Below are 27,750 nucleotides of genomic sequence, written 5' to 3'. Positions count from 1 at the left end.
TTGCACTCTACACGGCTGGCCCATGGGCCGTGGCTATGTGTTTTGTGTACACACTGATGTTCCCCCAAGGTTTCATAGGCAATGCCAGTCATTAGCGGGCAACTTGCCTCATTTTCTGCTTCTTCTATGCACATATTTGAAGTAAACATTCAAACTCATCCCTGAATTTACGCTGAGGGAAGAGGCATCCTTTCTTCATGGCTGATGAATCAGGCACCTTCCTTCACAAATAGGCAATGGGTCCAACAGATCCACATTTAGCACATTGAGCTGAGTTATCTGGCCTTTAACTTCCCTTTTTTTAACAAAGCTTCTTGCCTTGAAAGAAGAAAAATCCCCTGGCAAATTATGCTTTCCAGGTAGATGGAGGCAATGGCACAGACTTACATTGCCTGTTCAGATCAAATGGGAGCCTGCTGAGAGGAAAGAGGGGAAAAAACCCAGTAGTATTAAATCCCTGTGGGGTTCCTGAAGTAGGCACACATTATGAGTAAAGCATTTAATGATCACTCAAGAAGAGTTATGGGAATCTTCTTTTTTTTTTTTTTTTTCCTGTATGGGCAGTTTTGATCTCAACTATACAAAGCTTTGGCCCTTGATGCTACCAATTATGTCTGGATAACAGGGATTTAAAATACTTGCCACGCTGTTTTGCTAGCTGAGGGCATCCTTTTTGCATGTCCGAAAGTGTAAAAGGTAACAGAAAAATTCAGCAAATTGGCCCTTATCCTATTCCTCTGCTTTAAAAACCCCACAAGTCTCAGCAGGCATTATGTACTAAAGACTTTTTTTTTGTTGTTTTGGATTTCTGATTCTCTCACTGCTTAGTTTTTGTTTGAAGACAAACTCTTTAGGTGGTGACATAGAAATGAATTGCAGATGAGAAATACTGCAGATGAGAAAAACCAAAGGGATTCTGACTTCAGGTGGGGAATATTTTAATATTTAACGGAAGAAAAATATTAAATATTTTATTTTGATTTCAGGTGGGTGTGTATTTTAAAACATTTGGGGAGGATTTGTGCTTCATGATGCACGTGTAAAGACCTAATGTAAAGGAGAAATGTTAGGGTCTTGGTATTTGAGCTTGTTGTGACTAGCTACAAATGTTCATATTTCTAATATGTAATCTATATTAAAAAAAAAAGACTTGTTCTCTTCAAATAGTACTTGTAATGAAATCCCTCTCAAAAGACAGATGAAGCACGGGAAGCGTTCTCGCGACTGTATCAAAGTAAGAAGCTTGAGAAAGTTTTCACAGGGAAAAAAAATCTGTGCTTTTTCCATTCAAAACTATTATTGGACAGTGGGGAAAGAAAACAAACACCTTCCCCCTAAATTGATGAGATTATGTGTCTTTTGAAAAATGGGCTGTGATTTTGGTCTCACTTTTTATAATAGGATTTTCAGGAAACAAATTTAGACCTAAGTGTTGTTGATGTGAAGATGACACAGTTTCTCAGGAAAGCTGAGAATAAGGTGCTGGAGACCGGCGCTGCTGGGCCAAGTCCTCTTTTCTCAATGCACTTTGCTCCTCGTTAAAAGCAGTTTCTTACATGTCTCTACAGGTTGTACTGGTTTAAATACAACTGGGAAAAATAGGCAGAGGTGTACAGTTCGCTTTTGATTTTAAATCAGTCTAGTTCAACCAGCGCCAGTACTTAGGGCAAATATATTTAAACCAGTTAACTCTATAATCAGTTTAACTAGCACTGATACTGTACCAAATTACATTAAATTGGCATAAGTGAGAGTTTAACCTGGTTTATCTACGTCTGCCTTGGCCTTTGCACTAGTTTAATTAACTGGATTTGTAATGCCATGCTAGCCAAATAAGGTTGCCCTCACAAACTTTATTCCATGGACTTTTACTGAGTTTGAAGAGGTTGTTCCCAGCCCGTTTATGGCTGTGTCCCAGTGCCGGTTGGCGATACCTGCTGGTGTCCAGCTCTGGCTGCTTCTGCCGCTGCCTTTCCCTCTCCCAGAGAGCCTGCAAAAGCCTGGCAGGGCTCACCAGGATGAGTTTCCGTGCCTTCCTGCACTGGTCTTTGAGAAGCAAAATCCAAATTATTTCCCACCAGGAGAATAACCCTCAGGTCCTCAGGAGAAGCCAGTCATACATACCCCACTGCCAGCTCTTCTGACCTTGTTCTTGACCTTGGACATGTCTTTCTGAAGGTGGTAATTCTTAAAGTAGTATTAGCTCAGTAGAACTTCAGCTTTCATTTAAAGAAAAGGCCAGCTGCCTACATCCCAGTTTGCAAATGCACCACCATATCCAGGGATGACTGGGTGTTACTGGCCAAGAGCCCAGCTTACAGCCTGTCAGATCCTCCTCTCCAGGCCATGGACTGAAGGTAAGAGTCCTCAGACATCTCTTCTCCATTCTGCAAATCTCTTCACTGAATATCTCCCCAGAACAGGGAAGATTGTCCCTGCAGAGGCATTTGTGACCCCCCCGACACCCTCCGTTTGGACCTAGGAACATCTGCCTTGAGCACCAAGGTCAGTCTCTAACATGGAAATCATGAAAGCTATTCTTTTGATGAGGAACCAAAGGGGATGACTTAATCCCCGGTCTAGGCTTCTTTTTTTTTTTTTTTTCCTAAAGCCAAGTCAGAATGACATTGCTCTTGCAGCTTCTGTTTGCACCACTGCTGCTGTTGCTAACCAGTGTCATGAGTTAGTGTCTGGAAAGAGGAACATGTGAAAATCAAAACAAGGGTATTGAACAACAGAGATTGTCCAGTCCCCCCTTGAATTCTTCCATTACTTATCCAAATATGGCAGAGATGGAGAAAAGGAGGACCAGGAATTAGTGGATGATTCATTAGAGTAACACAATTCATTCAGGAGCCCCAGCTGCAGAATTAATCACCTTCAATTCTGCTGATAAAACCACCCTGGGACTGACAGGGTTTCAGACGTTGTTCCAAACTGATGACATAGTCTTAAAAACTATATTTTAAAATACGAATTCTGCTTATTTCTCCTGGGGTATTTATGTAACGAAGGGGCCCGTTTTCAATCCGAGAACTCAAAAATTTTTCTAAGAGAAGCAAATACAAACCTTGCAGTGAAATTATTAGACCTGGCAACAAGATCTTGTGTGGGGAGAGCGAGGCTCTCCTGCCTGTGGGGTGGCTGGCCTGTTGTTCTCCCTCATAAAATAATTTTTGGACTCCCTCTGAAAACATCTGGTTGCTTCCGGCTGTCTAGCAAAGCCCCGCATGCGAACAGACAATGCTTGGAGGAATTATCTCACTGGTTTTCATGTATCTCGGAGATATGCCATGTGCTGTTCCTGTGATAATCAGGCTAAATGGTAATTCTTTGAAAAAACATAACTGGTATATGCACAGTAGAGCAGCAGTTAAATTCCCAGGGGTTTCATCCCTCTCGGACATTTTCCACCCTAAGTGGGAGCAGGATTTCTGAGCTGCCGTGTGTATGCTGAGAGATGCTTATTAGGTTTATTTTCCTGATTGTAGGGAGTGGGGAGAAGGAAACTCCTTGATTTGATAGCAGAAAGGATGAAAACTGCACTTTACGGGAGACAAAGCTCAAACAGCACTCAGGGGAGGCGGAGGCAGAAACTGTGATTAAATCCTGAATAAATATGCGAGGGTATCACTGGGAGGTGGAAGGAGCTGGGGTCTGAAATGGGGGGAATATGTCTAGGGTGGGCGAAGAGATGGGATGGCGGCTGGGAAGGGAAGGAGAACGGGTGATAGATTGGGGGTCTGTAAAGAAACACTGCAGCTGGGTAAAAAGAAAATGGGGCAAGAAATGAGGCAGAATGACAAGGAGTGTGGGCAGACAGGGGCTCTCTGCTACATCTGACCTGGGAAACAATTTTGATGAGATATTGAGGATGGTATATTTTAACTGGCAAGATATGCAGCTGGTGGGACAAAGACACGGGACAGGGATGGTCCTATGAGACTCTAGATGGGCACTGGAAGCTCTCACTTAAATGCCATCTTTCTTTCCATATTGAATGCTGAAAGCTTTTAAACAAGTCTTTTGCCTTATAGGGAGATAAAGAGTGATAACGACTTTTCTTGTCTTTTAGTCTGCAGGGGTAACTTGCGTTCTCTTCCCAGATTTCACAGCGTACCATACAGAGTATGAACGCAAAGGTCTGGCAACTTTCTTCAAAATGAGGTCACATGTCTGTTTATTTTTTTTCAATAGCAGCATTGACTGCTTCCTTTCCCCTTCAAATGAATGCACAAATCATTGGTGTGGGGGAGTTCTTCCAAACTGGGAACTCTGATGGGTCGAGTGTCAATTTTTTCCCTACTTGTAGAGGTAGCAATCTATGCTGCTGCTCCCTGCTCTCAGCTTAGAGATCCCCAGACCGTGGTTTGAGTAACACTACTGATGAAAGAACCGTTTTACGTGGCACTTTTAGGCTAGAAGAAGAAAAATACAAATCATGAGAATTATAAGTGAAGATACCACAAAAGAGGGAACTGCAAAGAGTTTACAGGGGGGGTAAAAATAGCAGCGCTGTATGTTACGTTGTGCACGCCACAGTAGCTTGAAAATCATTGCTGAAATCACAGGAAGCGTTGGTTCAGAACGAGGAAGAGCTGTGTCTCCTGATAAACCCTTTTCCTCGGGAGCTGCACCGCCAAAGTCCTTCACTCTCCTGAACCTTTCTCAGACTTGATGAGAATCCAGTCCGAAAAGGAGAATTTGTCTAATAAACTGAACGCATATTTTAACAGCTTTAGCAATAACAGACCTGTCAGTTGAAAAATAACTGAACAACGCTGACCAGAGAGAGGATGTCTGCAGGAGACTGGGGAGCTGAGCAGAGCAGGGGAGCCTGAAGTAGCTCATGGCTTTGGGAAGGGGTTATGGTAGTTTGGGTGAAGAACAAGACAAATGTGTCATATAGGGATTGAGACTGCTGATACCACTAGATGTTAATCTGTGGCTCTAGGAAGGAGTTAACATGGCATGAAAATTTCATTCTATTTGAGAAAAAGGAGAACAGCAACAAAAAAACAAGTTAGCAAATGGAATATTATCTTCAAGGGAACAAACTAACGTAATTGTCAATACAGGTGCAGTTTGCTTTATTCTGGCTATAATTTGTATTAAATGATTCTTGAAAGCAAGGCAAGTTTCAAGCAATATAAAACTAAGCTGTGCATTCCCGGTGATCCCTGAATCCATACCCCAAGTGAAACCTTACTTTACCTCCTGGAGTGTGTTTGGGACTTTGCTCATAGGTCATTGCCCATGGTGGAGTGACAGTGCTACAGAAATCCTATCTGGTAAGAATCTCAGTAGGGTTATGCCCATAAATGCAAATACTAGATTAAAGTTCACGTTCTGCCACTTATTTGATGCTTGACAAATGACCTTTCTGTGTTTTGTTTTTCACTTTGCTAAATGGGATGATCATTCTTGCTCTCCTCCTTAAAGCAGTTTGACATCCACGACTGGAAAACACTTAGCAGAGCTATACAGAAATCTAGCTGTATAGAATAACTATACAGAAATCAAAATCCTGCATGACCACAATAGTCACCTCATCTCTAATTTCACCTAATATGTATTTTGGGTTTAATTTAATTTTCTTTATGGCAATCAAACTGCCATACTGGTATAATTGGATTCACCTTTTAAGCATCATGTTTGTTTTGAGGCATGCTTACGTATTAGTATCCTGCTTGAGCATAGTGGAAGTATTGTTCCTTCACCCTGAAAGATAAACTCTAAAAAAATATTATAAGCACAATAATCCTTCTATTAGGATTAGAAGAAAGCTTTGTATGACTCAGCAAAACAGCGTGAAGGTCCCAATTAGCCCAGGTGCAATGAGAAATTGCCCCCATCTGAACAGCAAATACAAACTGTATTGGAGGGAGGAACTCTCTCTCTCTCTATATATATATATATAACTATATGGAGGGATGAAAGAGAGAAATAAAAGCTCCGTGGTCTGGTGAAAAGAAGAGCAGCTTCCTCTCTCCCCGTGAGCTGTACGCACCAGCCCTTCTGAAGCTGCAGTATCTCAAGTGAGGCAGCATTTGCCTAGGACATGCATTTGCATACCAGATCTTAGCTCTTTAGAACTAGCGCTATAATTAAAACAGAGCTGAAAGCTCACAAGCCGTACATTCCAAGCAGCAGAAGAGAGTATCTCATTTTTACACCTGGAGAAACAGAAGCAAAGTCATCCCGGGGAGATGAGTCCTGCTGCTTACTCCCTTGCATCACATCGTGTACCATCTCTTCGCTGGTGCAAACACGGTTCATCAGGAACGCCCCCCAACCCACAGAGGCTCGGGCTGCAAATGTAGCTTAGCAGTGGGTTTTTTCTAAGTTGTTTTTAATTGTTTGTTTGTTGGTTGCTTTTTTTTTTGCCCAAAGCACTGTTAGCAAGCCTACTCCTCTGCCGAGCTATCCCAGCCATCTGCCAATGTGGGCTCAAAAGAACATTCTTCAGGGCCTTATCCAATTTGTTGTATCTGATTCATTAAAGTAATTACTCTTGCTATTAAGTCATTTCTTGGGAGTTTGGCAGCTGCATAATAATCTGGGACATAAACTTCTAAACCAAGTTAAAATTCTTGGTTGGTTTTATTTTCTCGAATCTCGCATGGCCTGAAATGAGCCAGGGTCCTGGCTGTCCGGGTGCAAGCAGTCCCCAGTGTGGCACTGAGCAGCTCCAGCAGCTGTGACCAAGGAAAAGGACATGTGGAAAAACCTCTTTTCTGGCTTATCTGATCTGCTGGAGTTAGTGGTGCTGCACTGATACTCCAGGAGTGGTGTGATTTTAGCTGCGAGCAGTATGATGGCACCAGAATTATTTGGCATCAGTTATCAACAGCATCCTCAAATGTCCTGGGACTCCGAGTTGTGCAGTGACTTCATCTGGTGAGGTCAAAGCTCTGGGGAAATGCCATGAATGACGTTTCCTATGGCACTTCTGAAGTGGAAGGTTCCTGTCACCCTAATGTCACAGTGGGTAAGGAGACAGGACACAGCTGAGGAAGGTTTCTCGCCCTCTGGATTGTAAAGGGGAGCGTCCTGATGGTCAGTGCCGATACACAGCTTCTCGTGAGCACGGGAACAGAGCCCCCCTCCCAAAATCCAGGTCCCTGCAGCACCGAGACCCCAACCTAAACAAAACAAGCAAGGCCAAAGAGGATCATTGAGCAAGTCCAGAATGGGACTCTTAACCCCCAGGGTCTTTGAAGCCGAGGAGGTACCAACCCTGTCACTCACAGGGGCCAGGCAGGCACGGGACATCTCTGATCCCTGATACCACCCGAATCCCCCTGTGCCGAGATGTCCTTGCGCATCATCCCATCCCATCCCATCCCATCCCATCCCATCCCATCCCATCCCTGCCCTCCTGCGTCTGTTCCCTTGGGGACCCAGCGCCTGCTGTGGGAACGATGGAGTCTGGCAGAGGCTCAACTCCATGTTTCAAGATTATCTGCTTTTAGTTTCCTAATCCTGCAGGAGTCAATCTGGAAGATGAGGCAGCATTAACAATTTTATGCTGCAGATGATGGAAACACAGCTGGCTCTCAAATACTTGATTTTAGTGCACCTTTCTTTGCAACATTTATGAGGTTTTGCCTATTTATAATGGCACATAAAGTCTGGAGGAAGCCTCTTAGAGCTAAAAATTCTCATGCTGAGATCTCTGAAAAGTGCCAACTGTCCTGGGATGCGAATGCCCATCACTTCTGTACCCGGCAAAACAAATTACCATAAATGTCCTACTCTCTGTCACCTTTAGATCTTTGTCCTTTGCATTCAAACTCATCACGTCCTTCTCTGCCTAATGTACACCCCACCTCCATCTCTATCCGAATCCTCACAAGGCCAATTCCTGAGCCTGGAGCCGCCAGGAACGCTGTTGTGCTGCTGGACACCCGCCACTATGTTTGACCAGACCCTTTGCCGGACATTTTCCAGGGTGTGACAAAAAACCCTTTGCCTTTTGTTATGGTTTGGAAAACCCGTAACAATTTATTATTCTTTAGACAATTATTCTATCACCTCATGACCCCTCCCCACCAGGGAAGGGGAATCGGGGAAAGACAAGGAAACCCAAGGGTTGAAATATAAATAGGTTTGATAGGATACGACTGACGAATTAACAATAACACTAAAGAGCCAGCGTTGATCCCGATACCAATGTAAAACGGACAAGGGCTACACTCAGCCCATTCCATCAGCAGGAAGCCGTGCACTCCCAAGCGGGGACAGCCGATGTGGGACCCTGCGAGCGCTGCGGCTTCGGGAGGAAGGGACGGGCTCCGGGCTCCGGCACCGGGGCAAGGAGTTCTCTGGACCACCGCCATCCAGGGAGGGAGAGAGAGACCTTTGCAGCAAACTTCTTAATTTATGTTGAATGTGACGTTCGTGGTACGGAATAACCCTGCTGGCAGCTTGGGTCGAGTGCCCGGGTCTCGCTCCTCCTCCTCATAGAATCATAGAATCGTCTAGGTTGGAAAAGACCCTTGGGATCATCGAGTCCAACCATCTACCCTACTCTACAAAGTTCTCCCCTACACCCTATCCCCCAACACCGCATCTAAACGTCTCTTAAACACATCCAGGGATGGTGACACAACCACCTCCCTGGGCAGCCTATTCCAATGCCCGACCACTCTTTCTGTGAAAAATTCTTTCCTAATGTCCAATCTAAACCTACCCTGTTGGAGCTTGAAGCCGTTCCCTCTTGTTCTGTCATTAATTACCTGTGCGAAGAGACCAGCACCAACCTCTCTACAGTGTCCTTCCAAGTAGTTGCAGAGAGCGATGAGGTCTCCCCTCAGCCTCCTCTTCCTCAGACTAAACAGTCCCTGCACCTGGCGAGCTCGCAAACACCGAGACCTCGAAACCCGCACGCCCTAGCGGGCTATAAAGCCAATATTTTCAGGAATTCAGACACTGGACTCTTCGAAAAGTGCAATTTTTCCCAAGAAGGAGGAGAGAAATTAGTTCCCTGTGGCTCCAACCAGGACACCTTTGCCATCTCCCCAGGCCGGGGCCGCCACATCCCCCCGCCCCCGGCTCAACCCGCCCTTCCCCGCGCCGCCTGGGGGCAACGCGCGCCCCGCAGAGGGCAGGCGTGACGTCACGCGCGTCACTGCGTGCCGTCAGAGCGGTGTGACGTCACACCCCCTCCACACACCCCCCCCCCTCCCTTCCTCAGGCCAAGGGCTGGGAGGGGGCGGCAGGTGGCGGGCGGGGCTCGGCTGGGCCCGGCGCGGTGCCCCCGCCCCCGGCTGACAGCGGCGGGCCCGGCGCGGCGCGGCCCGGCGGGAGTTGTAGTGCGCGGCGGGCGGAGGCGGGCGGGCCGGCCCCGGGGCGGACTACAAGTCCCAGGCGGGGCGGGCGGCGGCGCTGCGTGTGTGAGGGAGCGGGCGGCGCGGCGGGGCTGGGCTGGGCTGGGCTCGGCCGGGCTCAGCGCGGCGCGGCGGTCACCTCCCGTCTCTCCCTCTCCCAGCGGCGGCGACGACGATGCAGGCGGAGTCGGGGATCGTGCCGGACTTCGAGGTGGGCGAGGAGTTCCACGAGGAGCCCAAGACCTACTACGAGCTGAAGAGCCAGCCCCTCAAGAGCAGGTGGGACGGGCGGAGCGGAGGACGCGGTGCCCCCGCGCTGAGTCAGGCCGCGTATCAAGGCGAAAATGTCCCTCGTGTCCTGTCCCCGCCACCCCCGGCCGGCCGCGCTGAGGGGAGGCATCCTGCGCAGCGGGGCGGCCATTTAGCGCTGCCTGCCATAATAGCGGCGTTGTCGGGCGGGAGGGCGGGCCGGCCGGCCTTATGTAAAGGGCATTGTTGGCCCTGCGGGGCCTCTCGCTGTCACGCCGGGGCGGCCCCCGCCGACCGTGGGCTCCTCTGGAGCGGGGGACGGCGACAAGGCACCGGCGGGACCTGCCCCCGGTGGCCGCCGCCGCCGCCCGTGGCCGTCCCCGTCCCGTCCCCTCGCCGTCAGGTGCGGCGGCACCTGGGGAGGGGGGGGGGAGGGTGTCCGCGCAATGGTGTTTGCAAGGTCTTGTGGCGTGTAAGGTTGTTTTGGTAGTTTTTTTTCTGATTTTGAGAGCAGGTTTGTCACTTGCAGTTGCTTGGGGACTGGAAACTTTTGCCTAGGTACGTCACTTACTTCCTAAAGTAATTTATTTTTTTTTTCCCCGAGATATATATGTACTCTTTATTCTTATCTGGAGCGGCTGCGTTGCGTAGATATGGTCTGTGGAGGGAAATAAGGCGGTGTGTGTTTCTGTCCCTTGCGGGGTGTTGGGTACCCGCTTTCCGTCCTAACCCTGGAGAAAGGAAGCTTTCCCGCTCCTTGAGCATCTTCCTTGTCAGCAGTGGCATGCTGATCCCTCCTCTGCGCTTTCATTCAAAGTTCTCCGGCGGTAAAAGAACCCTCCATTTCATCACAACCCTCTCCTCAGCCGTTCTTGGTCATTGCTGCGAGTGTATCTTACTTGTAATCAGGTCTGCTGTGAGCTTGTTCATGGGTTTTAGTTTTGAACAATGCGCTTTGTATGTCTGTGCGTGTGTTTGAAAAGTGAATAGGAAGGTAAATATTTAAAAAAAAAGAAGAGTATTAGAACGCGCTTAGGCTGTACTGCCTGTCAGACAGACTTCAAAGTAAACAGATGAATTTTTGATCTCGCTCTGAATGTTTAAGAAACATTGAAGGTCTTGTAGTAAAAGATGTTAAGAATTCTGTCGCTGTTGCAAGGGCTGGCAAACCTGGGGCCACCTCCTGCAGCCTGTCTTCATGCAGCCCTGTCTTGCACTGAACCTTTGGTGTTGCCGAGAAATGGTGCGTGTAGTGGTGGTGATGTGCAGCCTTTCACAGCCTGAGAGGCCAGACAACCTACCCAAAGCTGCCAGAACTCCTCTGTCCTCCACGGCTGTGCAGGGAAATTGCCATTATCCAGGTAATTAGCTGTGAGCCAGGCTAATGTGCAGAGAGAGGACAGCACAGAGACGGTGGGTTCACCAGCAGTGGTGGGTTCCAGCTGTGATGGAGGCAGCTGGGAGACCCACAGGGCTTCAGCTTCAGTGCCCACGTCACCGGTGGAGTGAAGGAGTCACAGAGTGGGTCGTGACAACTACGCTGTTGTTAAATAGGTCAGTTTGCGGTCGCGGCTTCTAACTGGTGTGCAGCAGTTGCCCTGCTATGGTTGTCCACTTTGTAGTCAGCAGCTTGTCTACACCTTCAGATGGTGTGAGCGTGGAGCATAGAGAGCAGGTCTGGATCGGAGCTTGGGTAGTAGGTCTGCATTTGACCTCGCACAGATGTTCCAACTGCTTTTAATTCCTGTGACTTGATGCTTTGGGACCTGAGTGCATCCCTGTGTTGTTAACTTTTCTCAGGGGGAAGTGAATATAGATGCTCTGTAATGAGGCACTGGAGTATCTGGCCAACTTCTAAACGTTGTCACTTCAAACTTCCCTAGCGAAGAATGAATTGCCCCAGTGCATTCTTACCTGGCACTCCTGCAGAGCCAGCGCTGCCCGCCCTTTGGGTTTGAAGAGACCCCCATGGGAGTCATCCAGACATCCTGGTGGTGCCTCAGGCCAACATCTGACATTTCCAGGAGGGCTTGTTGGGTAGGGGAAGTGACCAGCTTGCCCCAGTCTGCCTCCCTGTCCCTCTGCACCTACCCATGCATTCAAGAAGAGAGAGCCCTGAGGGTGGAATAACAACCCATGGTTTTTTTGGCAGATAGTGAACTGTCATGCTAACCTCAGTGTGGAGTCTGCTCAGCTCACGTACAGCTCTTACCTCCAGGTAGAGTCTCAGTTGTCTTCCTGGTCTTGTGGGAGATGAAGAAGCAAAGGAGCCAGGGGCCCCTGCCAGGTCCGTAGAAACCTGTCCCTGGAGCCAGGCTGATAAAACTTGATGATAAGAGGAGGCAAAAGTTGCTCGCAAACCTGTTTGCTTCATGATGTGCAGATCATAATCTAAGAGGACTTCTGTAGTCCTTCAGCTTTGCTCAGGCCTGAAACCAGTCTGACTGATGATTATCAAGGGTATCCAACATCACCATGCTCCTTTCTCTTGTGGATGTAAATTAGGAGTAATTGCGCAGCAGTCAGTGGAGTAGCAGCGGGTCAGCGTGGTGTAGGGATGGGACTGTGGCAATGGGAATTGCTTTCTCAGTGTTCTCCCCAGCGTTGCTCCAGGGAGCAGGCAAACCAGAGGCAATAGCTGATGTTAGGAGAGGAGTCTAAATAGCAATCTGCTCTTTTCCCTGGTGAGAACTGCTGATTTCCTAGCAACATTCAGGGCTTTCTCTGATCTTTTCTAACCATAAAGAGGTGAGAAGCATTGTCAGCTTAATCACAGCAGCTGAATTTTTGAGTACATAGAAAAAACCATCCAGCTCAGAATTATGTGAGAATGCCACTGCTCTGAACCAAGGAGAAACTTTTTTTGTTGCCCAATTTAACTCAGCCCTGCCGATATTGCTGTCCTTCACTCGGTAAAACTCTCCTACTCTTCCTCCCAGGTTGCTTGTTTTCCAGTACACGATATCCAGTTAAAAGATTTCTCCTCTTCAATGTGTGCTTTCAGTTACTCCATCCATATTTCATAATTCAAGCCCGCAATCCAAAGCCGTGAGGGGTCTGATAATAAAAGCTTCTTGCAGTAAATACTGTACTAACTTAGGCCAAGCCACAGTTGAATGCTAGAGGCCAAGGAAAAATGTAAGCCCAGCAAAAAGCTTTAATCACAAGGGATGGTGAGAATACATGGGGCTGAGATACATCATTCCCAACTGTATTTCCTAAACCCCTGAGCCTCATGAGAAGTTAGCTTCTTGTGCTAAGTGCTAGATACATTTAAGGGTTCTCTGGAATTTGCTGTGGTTGAATGTCTTTGAAAACTGAGAAGATGTTTCAGTTGCTTTGGTTTCTCGAGAGTCACTTTTCACTGTGGGAGGAAACTGGGCTGTATGACTAGCCAGTAAGACAATGGGATTATTTTTTTTTCCCCTCACATTCATACTTTATTCCTCTCCTGCCTGCCATATTCCCGAAGGATAATAGTTTTAATTTATAAGTACATACACTTAAATATGTATGTGTTTGTATAATGAACATGTAAATAAAATATTTCTTTTCTGGTACAAGCAGCGCACAGTGAAATTGACGGAGTTTTATTTTTGGGCAATCAGCTGAGGAAAATAATCAGTTATTAGCAAAAGTAAACACAGATCCTGATGTGTCTACACACAGACATCAGGGCACTATAGGCTGAAGTTACATGTCATACTGCTAATATGGATTCTGTAAATCATTTGACTTATTAAAGCAAAGTTTTGGATATCAAACTGGTATCTGGAAGGTAAGACTTTACAGTCTGCCTTTGCGCAGGGTGATCTGAACTAACCCAGGTGTGCCAAATGCAGCAAAAAAAAAAAAAAAATCTCTATATTCAATTGCTTTTCTCTGTTTTTTGGTTCTGTGTAACGTGTGTCTGTTTGGATGGTACACACGGTCTAGCAAGTGCCAGGAAATTATTGACAGTTGTGATTTACTGCCTTGCTCTTAATAAAACCATGTACCTGCAGGTAAATTACTACTATTTGTGCTATTTTCTGTTGCCCTTTTCCAGCTTATTTATTTTCAGACTGGTCAAAAAGCACCTGAATGATCCAGTTACTGAAGTATTTTTAGTGGAAAAAATTATTAGGAAATGCTTTCAAGTTGCATGATGGTTTTTTAGGGACCTTATTCTTACTTTGAGCAACAACATTGAGATGTAGTTTGTCATTACTAAAGCAGTGATGGTTTTATAAAATTCTCATCATTCCTGGTGTCCAAGTGCTTCTTTTTTTTTTTTTTTTTTTTTAAAATGTAAACCTTCAATTTTTTACTTATATCAACTACTGCCTCATCTCTCTTCAGTCAGGATCCTCTGTAAAACACTCCCTCTATTTTTTTTTTTCTTTCTTCTGATGCTGTGCTGAACATTGAAGTCTCAACTTACTAAAAACTTTCCTTTTAATACACAGTGCTTGTTGGGGAAATATTAATTTCACCAAAGAGACGCATTTTTAAACTGTACTTACTCTGGAGCCAAAGAGGACTTTTCCAAAGTGCCGTAGTCTGCAGATGATCAAATTTAATTTTGTAAATGAACTTTGCGGCATGATTAAATTTGAACTTGATTACATTAGGCTTCTCAACATTGAGTTTGTGCCTTATTGGAGGTAGTCTTTTCATATTACTGCTATTTATGGATCTTATTCAAGTGTTTTGTATTCTGCTTGGGTTCTGCAATGCAGTTTGTTCAAGCTACTGCTTATATCTGTTCCAGTTGTGCAAGAAGTGGAAAATATCCTTTATTTAGAACAGGTCACATGTGCTTGCATCCAGGAACCGCGTCTCAGCGTGTTTAAAAAAAAAAAAATAAAAATGTATCTTGGAGGAACAGATTTAAAAAGTTCCTGAAATATTTTTCCGTCTGTTACAGAGGAACGTTACATATTTTAAACTAAAAGGTAATAATAGCCGAGTTTAAAGTGATACGTAGGCTAGCGCTGACTGAAATCAACGGTAAAAGTCTTAACCAACGTCAGTGGGAGTAGAGCGAAGCCAAAAGTACGTCTCTTTGAAATCTCTCCGGTAACATTTTTGTGAGTGAGTCAATAATCCCATGTTTATTCTGCACCTCAAATTCGCTTCGCTGGGAAGGAAACCCTCGCCACATCTTTTTGTACTCTCTTATTGTTGAAAACAGTCTTAGAAGGAAAGGCTGCAATTGGAGTGTCTATTGTATAAACATGTGGAGACAATAAGCGGTATCCCTTTGTATTTCTTTATACCAGGAGCGGGTGCTGCTCCCTGTCTGCAGCACAGCATTTTCCCTGGTGAGAGATCCTGGTTGACCTTTTCTCTTCTGCAAGACTCTTGCTCTGTTATTTGCAGTAGGCCTTTGCTATTTAGCGAGGAAACAGAAATAGCCCATGAAATTCAGTTCAGCATTTGCTTTGATATGAGCTTTTGAACATCACCTTTTTGCTTCCCTGGCCTGCTTTCCTCTGGAGGATTTTGCTCAGCTGCCAAGCTGGTCAGAGAGCGCACAGATATTTTGGGGCTGAGCTGACTGCACTGACTGTGCACCTATTTTCTTTTGATTTATCGGACTGCTGGTTGTATTAGTTGTGTGTAAGTACATATGCGCTCTGCATGACATAAATCCATACCTTTCTGGTGAGCAGGAAGCTTCCCTAGCTGGCTGCTATCGATTTACAGAATCCAGGTGATAATTTGAATCAGTATATCCTTCTGCCTTTTTTAATGGCTGAAAATAAACTGATACAGCCCTGCTAATGGTGCCCCTGGTACTGCTTGTTTCCTCACTTGCAGAGGTGGTAATTTCACAAGCCTCTGGACCAGAATTGTTGGGGCTGCTTGGAACCTACCAGTTGTCATTAACAAGTCATTGTGGAGTTTATTCTGCCCTGTGTATATTTTTATTTGGTACTTAGGGTGATGTATTGGAGGCCCGTTCCAGCGCAGTGGTAGGCAGGGTGGCTAATTCCTGCTGTATGGTTTGGTCAGGAGCTAGAAGAAGATTGGGAAACAAGAGCAGAAGAGACTTGTAAATGTGTTATTTTATAACCAAATGTAGCTTCTCACCACGTTCTGTGATTAAAAGTTTAATGGGAAGAAATCTGTATAGCCGCTTAAAAATGCGGATACAGGAGAAACCTGTTCCGACACTTACTATGCTGGCCTCCTGTTTCTAGGTTTGCTTTCCAAAGCAACACGCTTTTAAGACTTTGAAAATGAGACAGAAGGAGTAATTTTCTGTTTACTTTTCTGCTAAAAATTGAAATTGCATGTTGGCTGTTAATTGTCTTCTGAGAATGATCTGCTGTTTTAGTGTTGAGAACAAAATGAGAGTCCAACTTCCATTAAGCCGGTCAGGCTCTTGGCCATTATTGTCTGTCTCGTTCTATTTTGGATTCAAAAAGTTTTGGGAACATGTTGGTTTGTAACATTTTTATTTGGTAAAATTCACTGTCTTTTAATATCGTTTTTGCTGGAACAAAGGCGACATGATTAAGCAGTGTGGTATGGCAGATTTTGCCGGACAGTTAACTATTGCATCACTATCATATTATACTAGGACTGTGATTATTTTTATTTTTTTTAATAATCCCAGCAGCTAAACAGTAACAGGACAATTATTGGCTTGCATGTACTTTTACACTTCATCTCATACTGGGGAAAAACAACACAGGAAAAGGAATACTGTTGCATATTCATAATATAACAATGCTACTGCTTTATCTGCAACAGCTGTAAAAAAGCTGATGCTGCTTTGAGTGTCAAGATTGAAAGATTTAGGTTCACTGGAACCAAAGACTGTAATACAGTCTGAAACAGATCAGCCTGTCCTCCAGCCCATCTCCAAGGCAGAAATTACCTGTGTTTTCCTGTGTTAGACACGCCAAGGGTCTTCCTGCTGTGGATATGCACAAGCAATTTTGGGGTGGCCTTTGGAAAGGGCTCTGTCCCAGTATCTTTGGCCTGAATTTCAGCTTGTGGCCTGCATAAGCCCTGGTCATTGGTGCCTTTGGGCTTCACCTGAAAATGCACGTTTCAAAGAGGACGTAGGAACATCCAAGTGCAAGAGGATGGAGCGGGTATCATGGGTACGAGTACAAAAATCGTGAAAATGAGTAAGGAAGACTTGCAGTACAACTGCTAGCTAATCCTTGAACCACTAATAGTGCCTTTGGATCAAGCTCATTTTTTCTGGTAACATCTCTGCTGCAAGGGCTGCTTTAATGTTTGTGTTAGCAGCTTTCTGCCAAGCATGCAAGCCAGGGTCTGGTGGTTTATAGCTTTTTTTTTTTTTTTCCTTTGGTGGTAGGTGATTATGTAGAAACCCTCTGTAGGCTCCCCCCACCCTGACCTGCTGCTCACAGCTGCTGCATGGACTGGACTGGCAGGTTGAAGGGCAAAAATGTGTTGCTGTGATATATAATTACTTCTTCCAGCATGAGCCAACAGAGCTGCTTGCTGTGATGATTGTTACGTATACTACTATGTAAAACAGAATGCAAGTTTAATGTAGGGTTCGGGCTAGTATTTTAATGTTGTAATTAACAGCCTCTAACAGTAAACAAGTTTTTTTTTTTAAATCAGTTCCCATGAAGATTATTCCTTTACGATGTAGGCAGACATACATTTGCAGATGTGGAGTTTATGAATTCTGTATTGCTTGGAGAAATGAGCATCAAGAACAAACAAATACCTTTTTTTTGAGACCCTTTTTCTCTTATTCTAGAATACCACAGGTGTCAGGTGGCTGGAGATCAGTCCTGCTGTCAGTATTTCATAGGGACATTTTGGCTAAGGGAAGCAGCCACATTTGAGACGATGTGGCAGTTCCTGTTTCTTGGAAGAACTGGATTCATCCTTCTTAAATGCTCCCCAAAAAAACGGTGGTCTAGTTTCACAGGTACGTTGTGCCTCCGTTTTCACTGTTCTTTTGACACAAAATGGGCATGAACCCAGCTGAACCTGCTGGTTAGGCTGGAGTGGCTGGGTTGGAGCAGGCTGGGGGCGTCTGATCTTCTCAGACCGTCTTGTGAGACTGCTTGTCAAGAGATCTGTGAAGCTGCAGGGAGTAGGAAAGAGGTTTGTATCTCTTTAAACCTACGAAGGCAAGCGTCCTTTGCCTGTGTGTGAGGGTTACGGGTTTGGCCTACTGTTACATTAAAGAATTTATTTATGATGAATTGTGCGAGAAAAGGACTTTACCTGGTGAAAAAACAGTGTGTTGTGTACCTGGAAAGATGTTAATCAGCTCTGAGATATTTGGGTCCTGGAAGCTTGCCAGGTTTAATGTGTTTAAAGCATCACACCAGTAACAGATACTGTATTGTCAAAGCTTGCCTGTAACCCCAGGATGCTGAGACACCCTTTCTTGTCTTCGCAGTATGTGACAGCACAAACTGCTGTATGAATCGTAGAACCCTGGTAGGGCAGGAGTGTTGGGATCTGGAGACCGGAGAAAAGTAATGAGAAGAAGTGGAAACAAATGGAGTGAATGTGCTGAATGAAGGATGCTTCAGAGAATGGAGACAGGAGTGATGAATGATCGTTACTAATCTTATTCCCAGCCATCCTGTTGCAACATGTAAACACATACAGAAAATAGAAATTACTCTTGATTCCTTCTGGAGGAGAAGCAGCCAGCTAGAAAACTTGGGATGGAGCTAAATCAGCTGGGAACTGTTTCAGGGTGAGAAGATGGGAGCAGACTTTGGAAGCTGTCAGATGGCAAGAGATGGGGAATGTGGGCAAGGCGGCGGGGGGGGTTGTGGTCCTGGAGCTTCAAATGAGGAAGTTGGAATAGTACCATAGAGATGAAAAAGGATCATTGAGTTCTCTGAGAGGGAGAGCCTGGCTGAGCATGTTTTGTGCACATTTACTATTTCCTCTCAGAATTCTTTGGGTTTTATCTAAATAAAGAAGGAGAGAGTTTGCATAAAATATGACTGACTTTGGAAATGCTTTTTCTGGATGTGTCCCTGCATGTTAATATGCAGCTGTAAAGCCAAACTAGGAATACAGAGGTAGAGAGAACAAACCAAACCCTTTTTATAATGTTTGTGGACTTCAGCCTGAGTAAATAACAGTTGCAACCTGAGAGAATGAAATCGGAGTGATATTGAGATGTGTAGACATACGGGAGGGGATGATCTTACAGAAAAGCAAAGGGAAAAAACCTCTTTTGAGTTGTTCACTAGATGCTGGAAGGAGTTCAGGGAGGCGTGGGTCTCTTGCAGCAGGTCCCCTGGGATGCCATTAACTACTGTGTTTGGGTTTCTGCTCAGTCTAGCAAACTTTATTTTATTTGTACCAAATATTTACAGTTCTCCCTGAGCTCAGCCAAGCTAAAGGCACATCCCAGATGTTGGTCTGTCTAGTGGCATAGCTCAGAAGAGTTGCTGGGATCATTTATTTATTTATTGCTGTTGTAACACGAAGGTTGCCATCTGATAAATAATTATTCCACCCTTGGAGAAGGCACATTGTAAATCTGTTAAGCTGCTCCTTTGTTTGTTAGACTTTTGCATAATGAGTTTGGAATTTAAGATTAGTGGTATGCTGTGCAACTGCTCATTTCGTGACCTCATCCTCCTGCTCGGCTCGCCTGCCTGTCCACCTGTCACATCCTGTTGGGCACCTAGGGCTATATTCATAAGGGGACTTTGGTTTAGCATTGCATCATCTCATTTTCATGTGTTCTGCTGCCTACTGGAATTAAAAAAAACAACAAACCATGAGGTAGGTGTCTAGGTTCCTTACAGAAAACATGAAGGAAAGGTGGCTTCAAAGAAGGCTTGTGAATACCAGCATGCGGAATGGAGGATTGCCCGAGTCGGCCAGCAAAGGGTGTAAGAGGCTGGTGTTGGTGTTGAACACTGTCCCTGGAAGATCTGGTGGTCTGGCCTAGGTGAGCTATTGCTAAATGTTTCTCGGAATGACGTGCCAAAGACAGGTTTGCTCTTACAGAGATGAGGAAGGGCAGGTAGTACAATATCCCCCTACCCCAGCTTTATCCACTCAGGACACACAAGTTTTGAGTTCCGGTCCTGTCTGTGACTCAAAACATGGGATTGAACAGGTCCACCACCCTTTGGAGTGCCCAAACCAATAAACCATAGGCTTTTTGTGGTGTCTCTTTTGCAGAAGGTACTCCATTTTGCCTTGTATAGTATTAATTGAACTGGTTGGGACAGGAGCGGCACAGGGGAGCGAGCATTTGCCTGGGATAGTTCTCACACTGCTCCAGAAAATAATTATGTGTACTAAGTGGAGCATCTCTACCAGGAAGCAAGGAAGATGTGTTCAGAAATTAGATTGTTTTCAGCTCCATCTGTTTCTAGAAGGCAGTTGTCCAAATCTCTGTAATTGGGGTCACAGCATGAAATAAGGGGACCTGCTTGAAATATGAGTGGTGGTATTTGAGGCACAGGAAGCTGGATGAAGGGAAAACGTCTTTAGGGTTATGGGAACCAAAGGTTCCTGAATTGCTCCAGGAAGACAAGGAAGTTGAAGGGTGGTATGAACTCTCTGATGGCCAGAGGGCCTCTCTGAGTGGCATGTATTGGTGAGGAAGCTGCCACGCAAAGGTGGTGTTAACAGGGTAGACAAGTATATGTCAGTTCTTGAGAGTGCTTAATTTTTCAGGAATGTAAAATCATTTGTAGCGCAGCAAGAGAAGCTTGAATCTGTGTGGAAGTGGGTTATTTCAAAGGCGTACAGTGAGTAAGGCAGGAGATGAAATAGGATTATGTCTCTATCACGAACTTGTTTTTTTGATTTAGCTTGTTGCACAATTTACAGTTTCAGTCTAATTGCAAAACTGTTCTGCAAGTGATAATTTGGTTCCAGCTAACACAGCTTTTGATATTTACTGTACAAAGCTGTGCTGTAGGAGCTGCTTGCCCTGAAGATGCTGTGGGCCTGCAAGGACTTTCTGTTTTTCAAGTGTGTCAAGTAATGTAAAAAAAGTATGAAACGGATCTGCCTGTTATGAGGATCTTGGAGATGTTGGAGCTGCCCCTGCAAAGAAAACAGGGCTGGCTGGAAGAGGCTGGTGCTGCTGCTGTGCATCTGCAGAGCTGGGGAGGGTCTTTCTTGGAGCCTTTTTGGTGTTTCCCAAAGGAATCGGCCACCCTGCCTTTACAGCAGCCTGCTGCTTTCTCGGAGAGATCCCTCTGAGTAGGCAGTAATTACTGTCTTTCCAAAGGAGTCCTCAGCTGTGGAGGAGACTGTTAATTATCCCTCACTTAGCCTTTCTAATGAAGGCATTCGTAAGAGTTGTGCTGGGGTACCATGATCTCTGTAGCACAAAATTTCCCTCCTCTGGGTCTGTAGTGTGTGCGGTGGTCGCTTCCACCGATCTGGGCGGGGAGGAGCATGTGTTCTTGGGTCTCAGGTGGGATCTTTAGGGACTTGCTCTTTGAAACTGTTGACCATTTGGCCTTTTGCCTTGCAGCACTACTTGAGACTATAAATAAACCTGCCGAGGAACAGGTCCAATGATCTCGTGTTCCCGAATGCCATTCTGCTGTGCCAAGTGTCCTGCTGCATACCAGCTCGATGAAAGGAGGCTGGTGAGGAAAGGTGGCTCTTGCAGTGAGCTTCAACCTGGAGCACCTCTGATGGTGGTTCCAGTCTCAGCTGATAATCCCAGCATCTTCATACCCAGAGCTTCTCCTGGGCAGCTTGGACTTCGCAGCTATTTTAGGTAGGCACAGAGACAGAGGCGCGTGGAAGATGACAGGTCCTGCTCTCCCAAAGGATCGCCAGAGCATCAATGCGCTATCGCTATGGTGCAGCATTTGGCAGATAGCAGCGATGCTCTTGTCTGTGCCATCCTGTCTGGTTGATGTGGAAAACCAGCGGTACTGCAGGAAAAAACATATTAATGATCTAAGGAAAAAATGCCTTAGTGATTTCTTACAGCTCCTCAGTGTCTAAGTACTGGGTTTGCTCACTCACCTGTTTTCTCATATCGTTTAAGGGATGTGCTACCAGCTGGAGGATGGTACTGGTTTGTGTGGTTACCAGTCTCATCCCCTGCTATCTGATAACTCCTGCCCCGTTGCTATGAAACATTTTACTGAGAGGCTGTGTAAAAGGGATGAATATCCATCTGTAACTGCAGAGATATTTTCCATGGCTCATCTCTTGCTGATCTTTCTGATCAGTTTCCTGATTCTGCCGGTGGTGGATTTGAATGCTTTCTGGTGCTGTCATACAATTACCTGATGTGTGTTTCCCATCTGTAATTTAATACCTTTGCATTGTGGCTTATTAAATAACACAGTGCAGAAAATTTCAGTATCTGTCCTTCTTGTCTCTTTTCAGTGGGTTTATTTTCTGTGGCAAGGACTTTCACAGCTCTTGAAATTCCAATTCTGCAATCACTGTTTAATCTAAGACAGCTTTCCCTCTATTTAAGAGCTACAGATTCAGGCTATGCCTTGGAGAAGTGCTAAATTCGGCTGCTTGTGGAGTCATCCACAGTACATAGCTTCTTCAGTAGGTGCTGTTTGGCTTCTTGTAGCGCTGTAGGGAATGCGGGGCTTTGGGGCTACGTGATGGAAATGCAGTTCCTCCTTTCTGCATGTAGCATGGGAAGAAATAAGTGGTAGAACTGAGAAATGTCTGCACTTTATTTGGTGGCACTTAGAGTTGCAGAGCACCCCTGGCAGCAGAAAGACGGATGCTCTAGAACTGCAAGATTGTATTGATTGTGTTGCATTTCTGCTGGAACAAAAAATAGACCAGGCTCAGCATGTGCACTTTCCACTTGTGTATTGTTTTCTCTTTATTTTGTGTATTTAGAAAATGCGGTGCTCTGCAAACTGCTGGTTTAGTATTTTCTGTGGAATGAAAACCATCTGGATAATTTAACTGAGTTTTATCGAAGTTTTTGGTAACAGGCTCTTTTCTGTTTCCTGGCATCTTGTTAGACGAAGATGAGAATTCAAGTTAAAATTCAAGGAGGTAACAATCTTCTGGTTTATGACCTGGAATTTTAGAAACAATTCGTGCTTGTTTGAAGTTGTAAAAGTAATGGAAATATTAAGACGGTATATAGTCTCTCCCAAAGGCATTCTCCCTGAGCAAATGCCTGCTGTAGGCTTTTTTTTTTTCCCCTCAGTGTACGTGGAATCCGTGGCATAGTGGGAGCTGCAAGCTTAAGAAAGCATCCAGCGTTTATGCTGAGTCTTCTTTGAAAGAGATCAGACTTAAATGCCAGCAAAAGTTAAGCATATGTTTAAAGGCTTCCCTTGATCAAACCTCTGTTCAGCAAAACACTTCCGTGTATTCTTTATTTCAGTATCCTAAATAATTCAATTGGTTTTGTACTCGTAGGTTTAAACTTGTTGCAGCCCCAGGGCTGTAAGAAACACGGGTATGCTCTACTCCGATCCAGCAAACCTTAAGCACGTGAACTACGTTGCTCAGGATTACGTGTGCTTAAATTTCAGCTCGTGGTTTGAATATGTTGCTGGATTGGGAGAAGAGTGTTCAGCATATGGCAGGCTGTTAAATCTGATGTACTTTTGAGCCTGACGCTGTTATTTTAATATATTCCACTTTCGTTGCAATACTACTTAGAAAAGTAAAAAAATCCCACCAGAAAAAGATAGATAAATGCATAATCCCTTCAAGATGAGATGCAGAATTAACTGAATTTCAGTACAGTCAGAGGAAGAGCACTAGCAGCCAGATTTTTCTTTCTCCTCTGTCCGCCTCCAAAAGACTTAACTGCCCATTTAGTTTCTAACCTCCTGATGATAACATTGGCTTAGGGGTTCAGTTTTTTTGGGGTGGTGTGCTTTGTTTTGGGAATTTTTAATTGTTGTTGTTGGGTTTTTAAGTGAGGTGGAGGAAAGTGGTAAAGTTCTCAGCATTGGAAAGTTTTAGGCATTTGACAGATGAGTTTTGCACGTGCTTAAATCATGAAAACAGTTCCTTAAGCATTTGTGTGTGTGCCTACTGGGATAGCAAGTGCTTGTGTGGCTCCTCTGATAAAGGAGCTGGATATCACTGCAGCTTTCTGAATCCAAAGTCTTTAAGTTTTTCCCAGTGTCTCTATAGAATCACAGAGTCATTGAGGTGAAACCTCTAGAGAGCATCTCACCCAGCTCCGTTGTTTGTCATGTTGAGTAGGTTGCTCAGAGCCATGTCTCGTTGGGTTTTGAGTATCTCCAAAGACAGACTCCACAACGTCTTTGGGTGACCTGTTCCAGTGTTGATGACCCTCACAGTAAAAAAGTGTGAGTTTTTTGTTTGGGGGTTTGTTGTGGTTTTTTGTGTTATACATAACTGACACATGAACTGTTTTTTGACTTATGGAGCACAGTACACACATGATGAAGTATGAGGGAGGCAGCACACCTCCTCCCCAAGCTACACTCCTTCAGCCTTGCTTTTTGAAGTAAGACAAGGGGAGTTATTGCTTGTCTAGACTGTTGCAATTTGTCCTAAAAGCAATTGATTGTATGTGCTTAGTTAAAGACCTGGTGGGCAGAGCTCTGCATCTTGTTCAGTCTTGGCTCAAAGGCCGCCAGGTTTTTTTCCTTGTCTTGATTCAGTCTTGTTTGACACAAACTAGTTTTTTTGCTCTGTCATTCCCCATTGCAGATGGATGCAAAGCACCCTACAACATAACATTACATTTAATAAGCAGCTTCAGTGTAGAGGTTGTGTCCGGTGCTGCAGAACTCTACCTTGGTGTTGTTTGTGCAGAGTGTTTGACAGATGCTTACCGCTTGCGATGTTATCTGGACTGTTTAATGCATATAATAGTTCCACGAGGCTGTTGACTAAAATATTCCAGCTCTTTGATGCACCAGCACTAACTTGTCTGCTATGAATTCATACACTAAAGTCAAAATTACTTCTAAAATAGTAAACATGAACTTTGGCCGTTTCATGTTGTGGGATAGTTCTAGAATTGGTTCCTCGGCGTGCTGTGCACAAAGTGCCACCTTGTAACCTGCAGCTGTGTCTGTGTTCATCGGGACGGCGTACGATGCGCTTCTGCTAAGCTATAGTCAATAAATATCACATAGAATTGAGTATCGAAGCTTCCATTGGGACTGATCTTGCCTTCTCTGTCCTGTGTTATGCAGTTATCTAGGACTACAGTTTTCTGCAGATTGCTTTTGGCAGCTTCAAGGACTGACAACCTGGAGATCTTACGGAAGATGTTCTTTAGCATAAAAAAGGTTTACAGGAATTACTGGACAAGTTTACTTCAAGAGGTGCCTTCCAGGGTAAAATAAGTGTAGCAGTTAAGTGCAAATCTTTAACGACACTGTCAACAACGAGCAAGAGTCCAGTGCTGTGCTGTGCCATAGCCGTCTTACTTGATTCACTTGGTGTCAGACACAGAAATGAACGTGTGCTGACTCCACAGTCTCCAGTTTGTGTTTTCTGAGGCTGCGTTCATTTCTCTGCACTGTCAAGCTCTGACATGTTTGGGTAACTGGAGTTGACTGGCAATGGCTAAACGCGAAGTCTAGAAAACAAACCATGTTTACTGCTCCAGACTGTGTTCCTTTTGCATTTCCAGTAACTATTGAGAAATAAGCAGAAAGTCAAGGGTGCTTTCCCAGAGTAGCACTTCTTGCGGAAGAGACTTGATTATTTATTGCCATCTAGACTCTCCAAGCAAACCTGAGAACCGATGGTGTCAATGGTCCTTCTTACTTTAAGTTTATAGATGAAGGATGATGTCTGCATTTATGCAGTCCTTTTGGGCTTTTCTCATGCAAATGAGTTACCAACTTTGGATGGTAATCAGTGAGCAGCAGTATCTGCACTCTTGGGGTGCTGTAAGGCTTAGTTAGCTGTTAAGTGCCTTGGTGACAAAATTAATAATATATAAATGCTGGACATGTCCAAATCTTGACCGTAGTTTTTGCCTCTACCTGTACCTGAGGTGAGGGCTCTTTTTACCCTATTATTTCTGTTTGTGTCCCCTCTCTCTTGTAAGGCTGACTGGTGTGTGCAAGGGAGATGAGGAAGAGCAGGTGGGGGGAGAGGTCCAGACACCTGCTTGCAAGGCCATCTCGAAATGCCACTGGAGTATCTCATTGCAAATGCAAGATTTGGGAGCGGGAGTCGTGCTGTCCTCTGTTATCTGGGTAAAACGTGGGATCCTGGGAGGTCTTATTCCCACTGTGTGAGCTGGTGCTTGAATAAAGCTGCTGGGGCAGTTTAACTCTGCAATGCTTAACTTCAATTAAGTTGTCAAGTTTAGCATCGCTTGAGGCATTAATAGAGTTTTACTCTCACTTAAAAATCTGGTTTAGTAATTAACCTCCATTTTATTCTGAAGTTCAGAAGGTGCTCGTTTAGTGCAGCAAATCTAATGTCATGTGAATTAAAACATGAAAGATATTCAGTAATGAGAAACTGAAACAGGGTAGTGCAGAAATTAGATTATATGCAGTTTACAGGGAGCTGTGCTAGGTGCTGAGTTCTTAATGAAAAGCATTTTGAAGGCACTGCCTTACCTCTGCATTTGCATGGTTAGGGAATGTTTTGAATTAAATTGGGAATTAGTAATGGACTTAGGATTTCTATTCTTGTACACCGACTTTTTATTACACTCGGGTTTATTGTACAGCTGTTTCTGAAATCTGGATAGTGGATGGCTGTGACAGTACAGCTGCCAGAAGGTGTGAGGCATTCACAGAGGCTGGGACAAAAGTGTATGAAGATGGAGGGACCCCTGGTTCAACTGGGTGATACGAACTAGTAGTTGTGATCCCCCTCTCTGTTGTAACTGAAGATTGAACCCAAACTCCAGCGTGTTCTGCTGGGTTTACTGTTGGAGAGAGGCACAGAAGGATGGTACGTGGAAGGAGAATTATACCTGCAGGCAGCAGAGTTGCTTCACAAAAATTGGCCTGGCCTTTATGATTTATCTGGTACCGTTCTTCATACTGCTATGCCCATATTTTACATCTCACCATGGCCATCACTGTTACAAAGATAAGTGGTCCCCGGCTTTTCTGGCAGGAGGACTGTGTAACTTCTCTTGGCGTTGGAGTATAGCTGCGTTCTGCTGCTTCTGTCCGCAAGAGCAGGGCTGCTGTGCAAGGAGAAACAGGTTTAGTTTTCCCCAGAAATTGTCAGGCTTATTGCATGTGTGTGTGGAGTATGTTCCAGCTGGTAAGTCCCATGCTTTTTGGGACTGGGCATCACATCAATTCATATGGTCTGACTTGCCTTTGGATATAAGGTACAGGCTTTTAAACAGCCTGGGAAACTGCACCAGTTTCTGCTGCCCAGAGGTTTTGGGTGACTACAGGGATAAGGGGCATATTTCCCCTTTTCTTCCGAACATTGTGTGCACAGAATATTGTTTATGCATCTTTTTTTGGTCCGGGTACCGAGAACTATGTAATTCAGAATATGAACTCAACGACATTTACAAAGCAATGCTGTCTGTCCTGCTTTCACCCTGTGACATGCATTCCCATGTTAAAGTGCAATTCTACCAATTATTTGATATTGACTACTCCAGTAGATTTCAGAGGCAAAGATGCAGGAGGGCCAGTGGTCACACAGCCATCTCCTCTATAGCTTAAATATGTGGAATTAGAGGCTTTTATGTTTCCTATCATTTGAGTGATTTATGGAAAAAAATAACCTCTTACCACTTACTGAACTACTTTATTTCCAAGGCAGTAATGTGGGGTAAAAGTTCACCTTATGAATGCTGGCAGAAGGACTATGCACTGTGCAGGGTGTGGTTTTGTGCTATTTCTGATCTCCTCTGGCTGCAGGTGCTGCTGGAAGGTATGGCCGTGCCCATCTCTGCCCTGAGTCCCAGTCCTGCACCCCGTGAAGGACCTGGATGCTAAACAGCTGCAGGGAGAGTTGGTTTGTCTCGCTGATTCAGTGGGAAAGGACCACACATGCTCCAAAAAAACCCAAAAAATTAAATTTTCCGTCATGTTACAGAACTGACTTGTGCTACGACCACATAGTTACAAGACCTAACCCTGGGTTGGGAACCCAGACTATGGGAAGGCAGGACTCCTCCTTCCGTAGCAGCTTGCAGTTATGTTGGGTTAGATGGAACATAAAAATCTTACTGCTGACCTTGCAAAAACACGGTAAAAGTGATGTGCGAGGTGTGTGGTTGGCTTTCAGTGTGCGGCTAAGT

At 44.9% G+C, this 27,750-nt stretch overlaps 1 protein-coding gene across 4 annotated transcripts in view; it reads left to right on the top strand.

The window, feature by feature from the left end:
• The first annotated feature begins 9,432 nt into the window (after positions 1-9,432).
• Positions 9,433-27,750, top strand: part of MITF (melanocyte inducing transcription factor) — a 108,595-nt gene continuing 90,277 nt past the window's right edge. For 2 of the 4 annotated variants that reach the window (XM_074152392.1, XM_074152391.1), the window contains exon 1: positions 9,443-9,611. In XM_074152392.1, coding sequence (XP_074008493.1) covers positions 9,508-9,611 — 104 coding nt within the window. In that variant the 5' untranslated portion in view covers positions 9,443-9,507. Of the gene's footprint in view, positions 9,612-27,750 lie in introns of all 4 variants that reach the window. The other 2 variants (XM_074152389.1, XM_074152388.1) reach the window with 2 other exon arrangements.

This window comes from Numenius arquata, chromosome 8, assembly GCF_964106895.1.
Source record: "Numenius arquata chromosome 8, bNumArq3.hap1.1, whole genome shotgun sequence".
In the NCBI taxonomy this organism is placed as follows: domain Eukaryota; kingdom Metazoa; phylum Chordata; class Aves; order Charadriiformes; family Scolopacidae; genus Numenius; species Numenius arquata.
The sequence above is the reverse complement of the archived record's forward strand: the minus strand, read 5'-3'. Positions and strand labels throughout refer to the sequence as shown.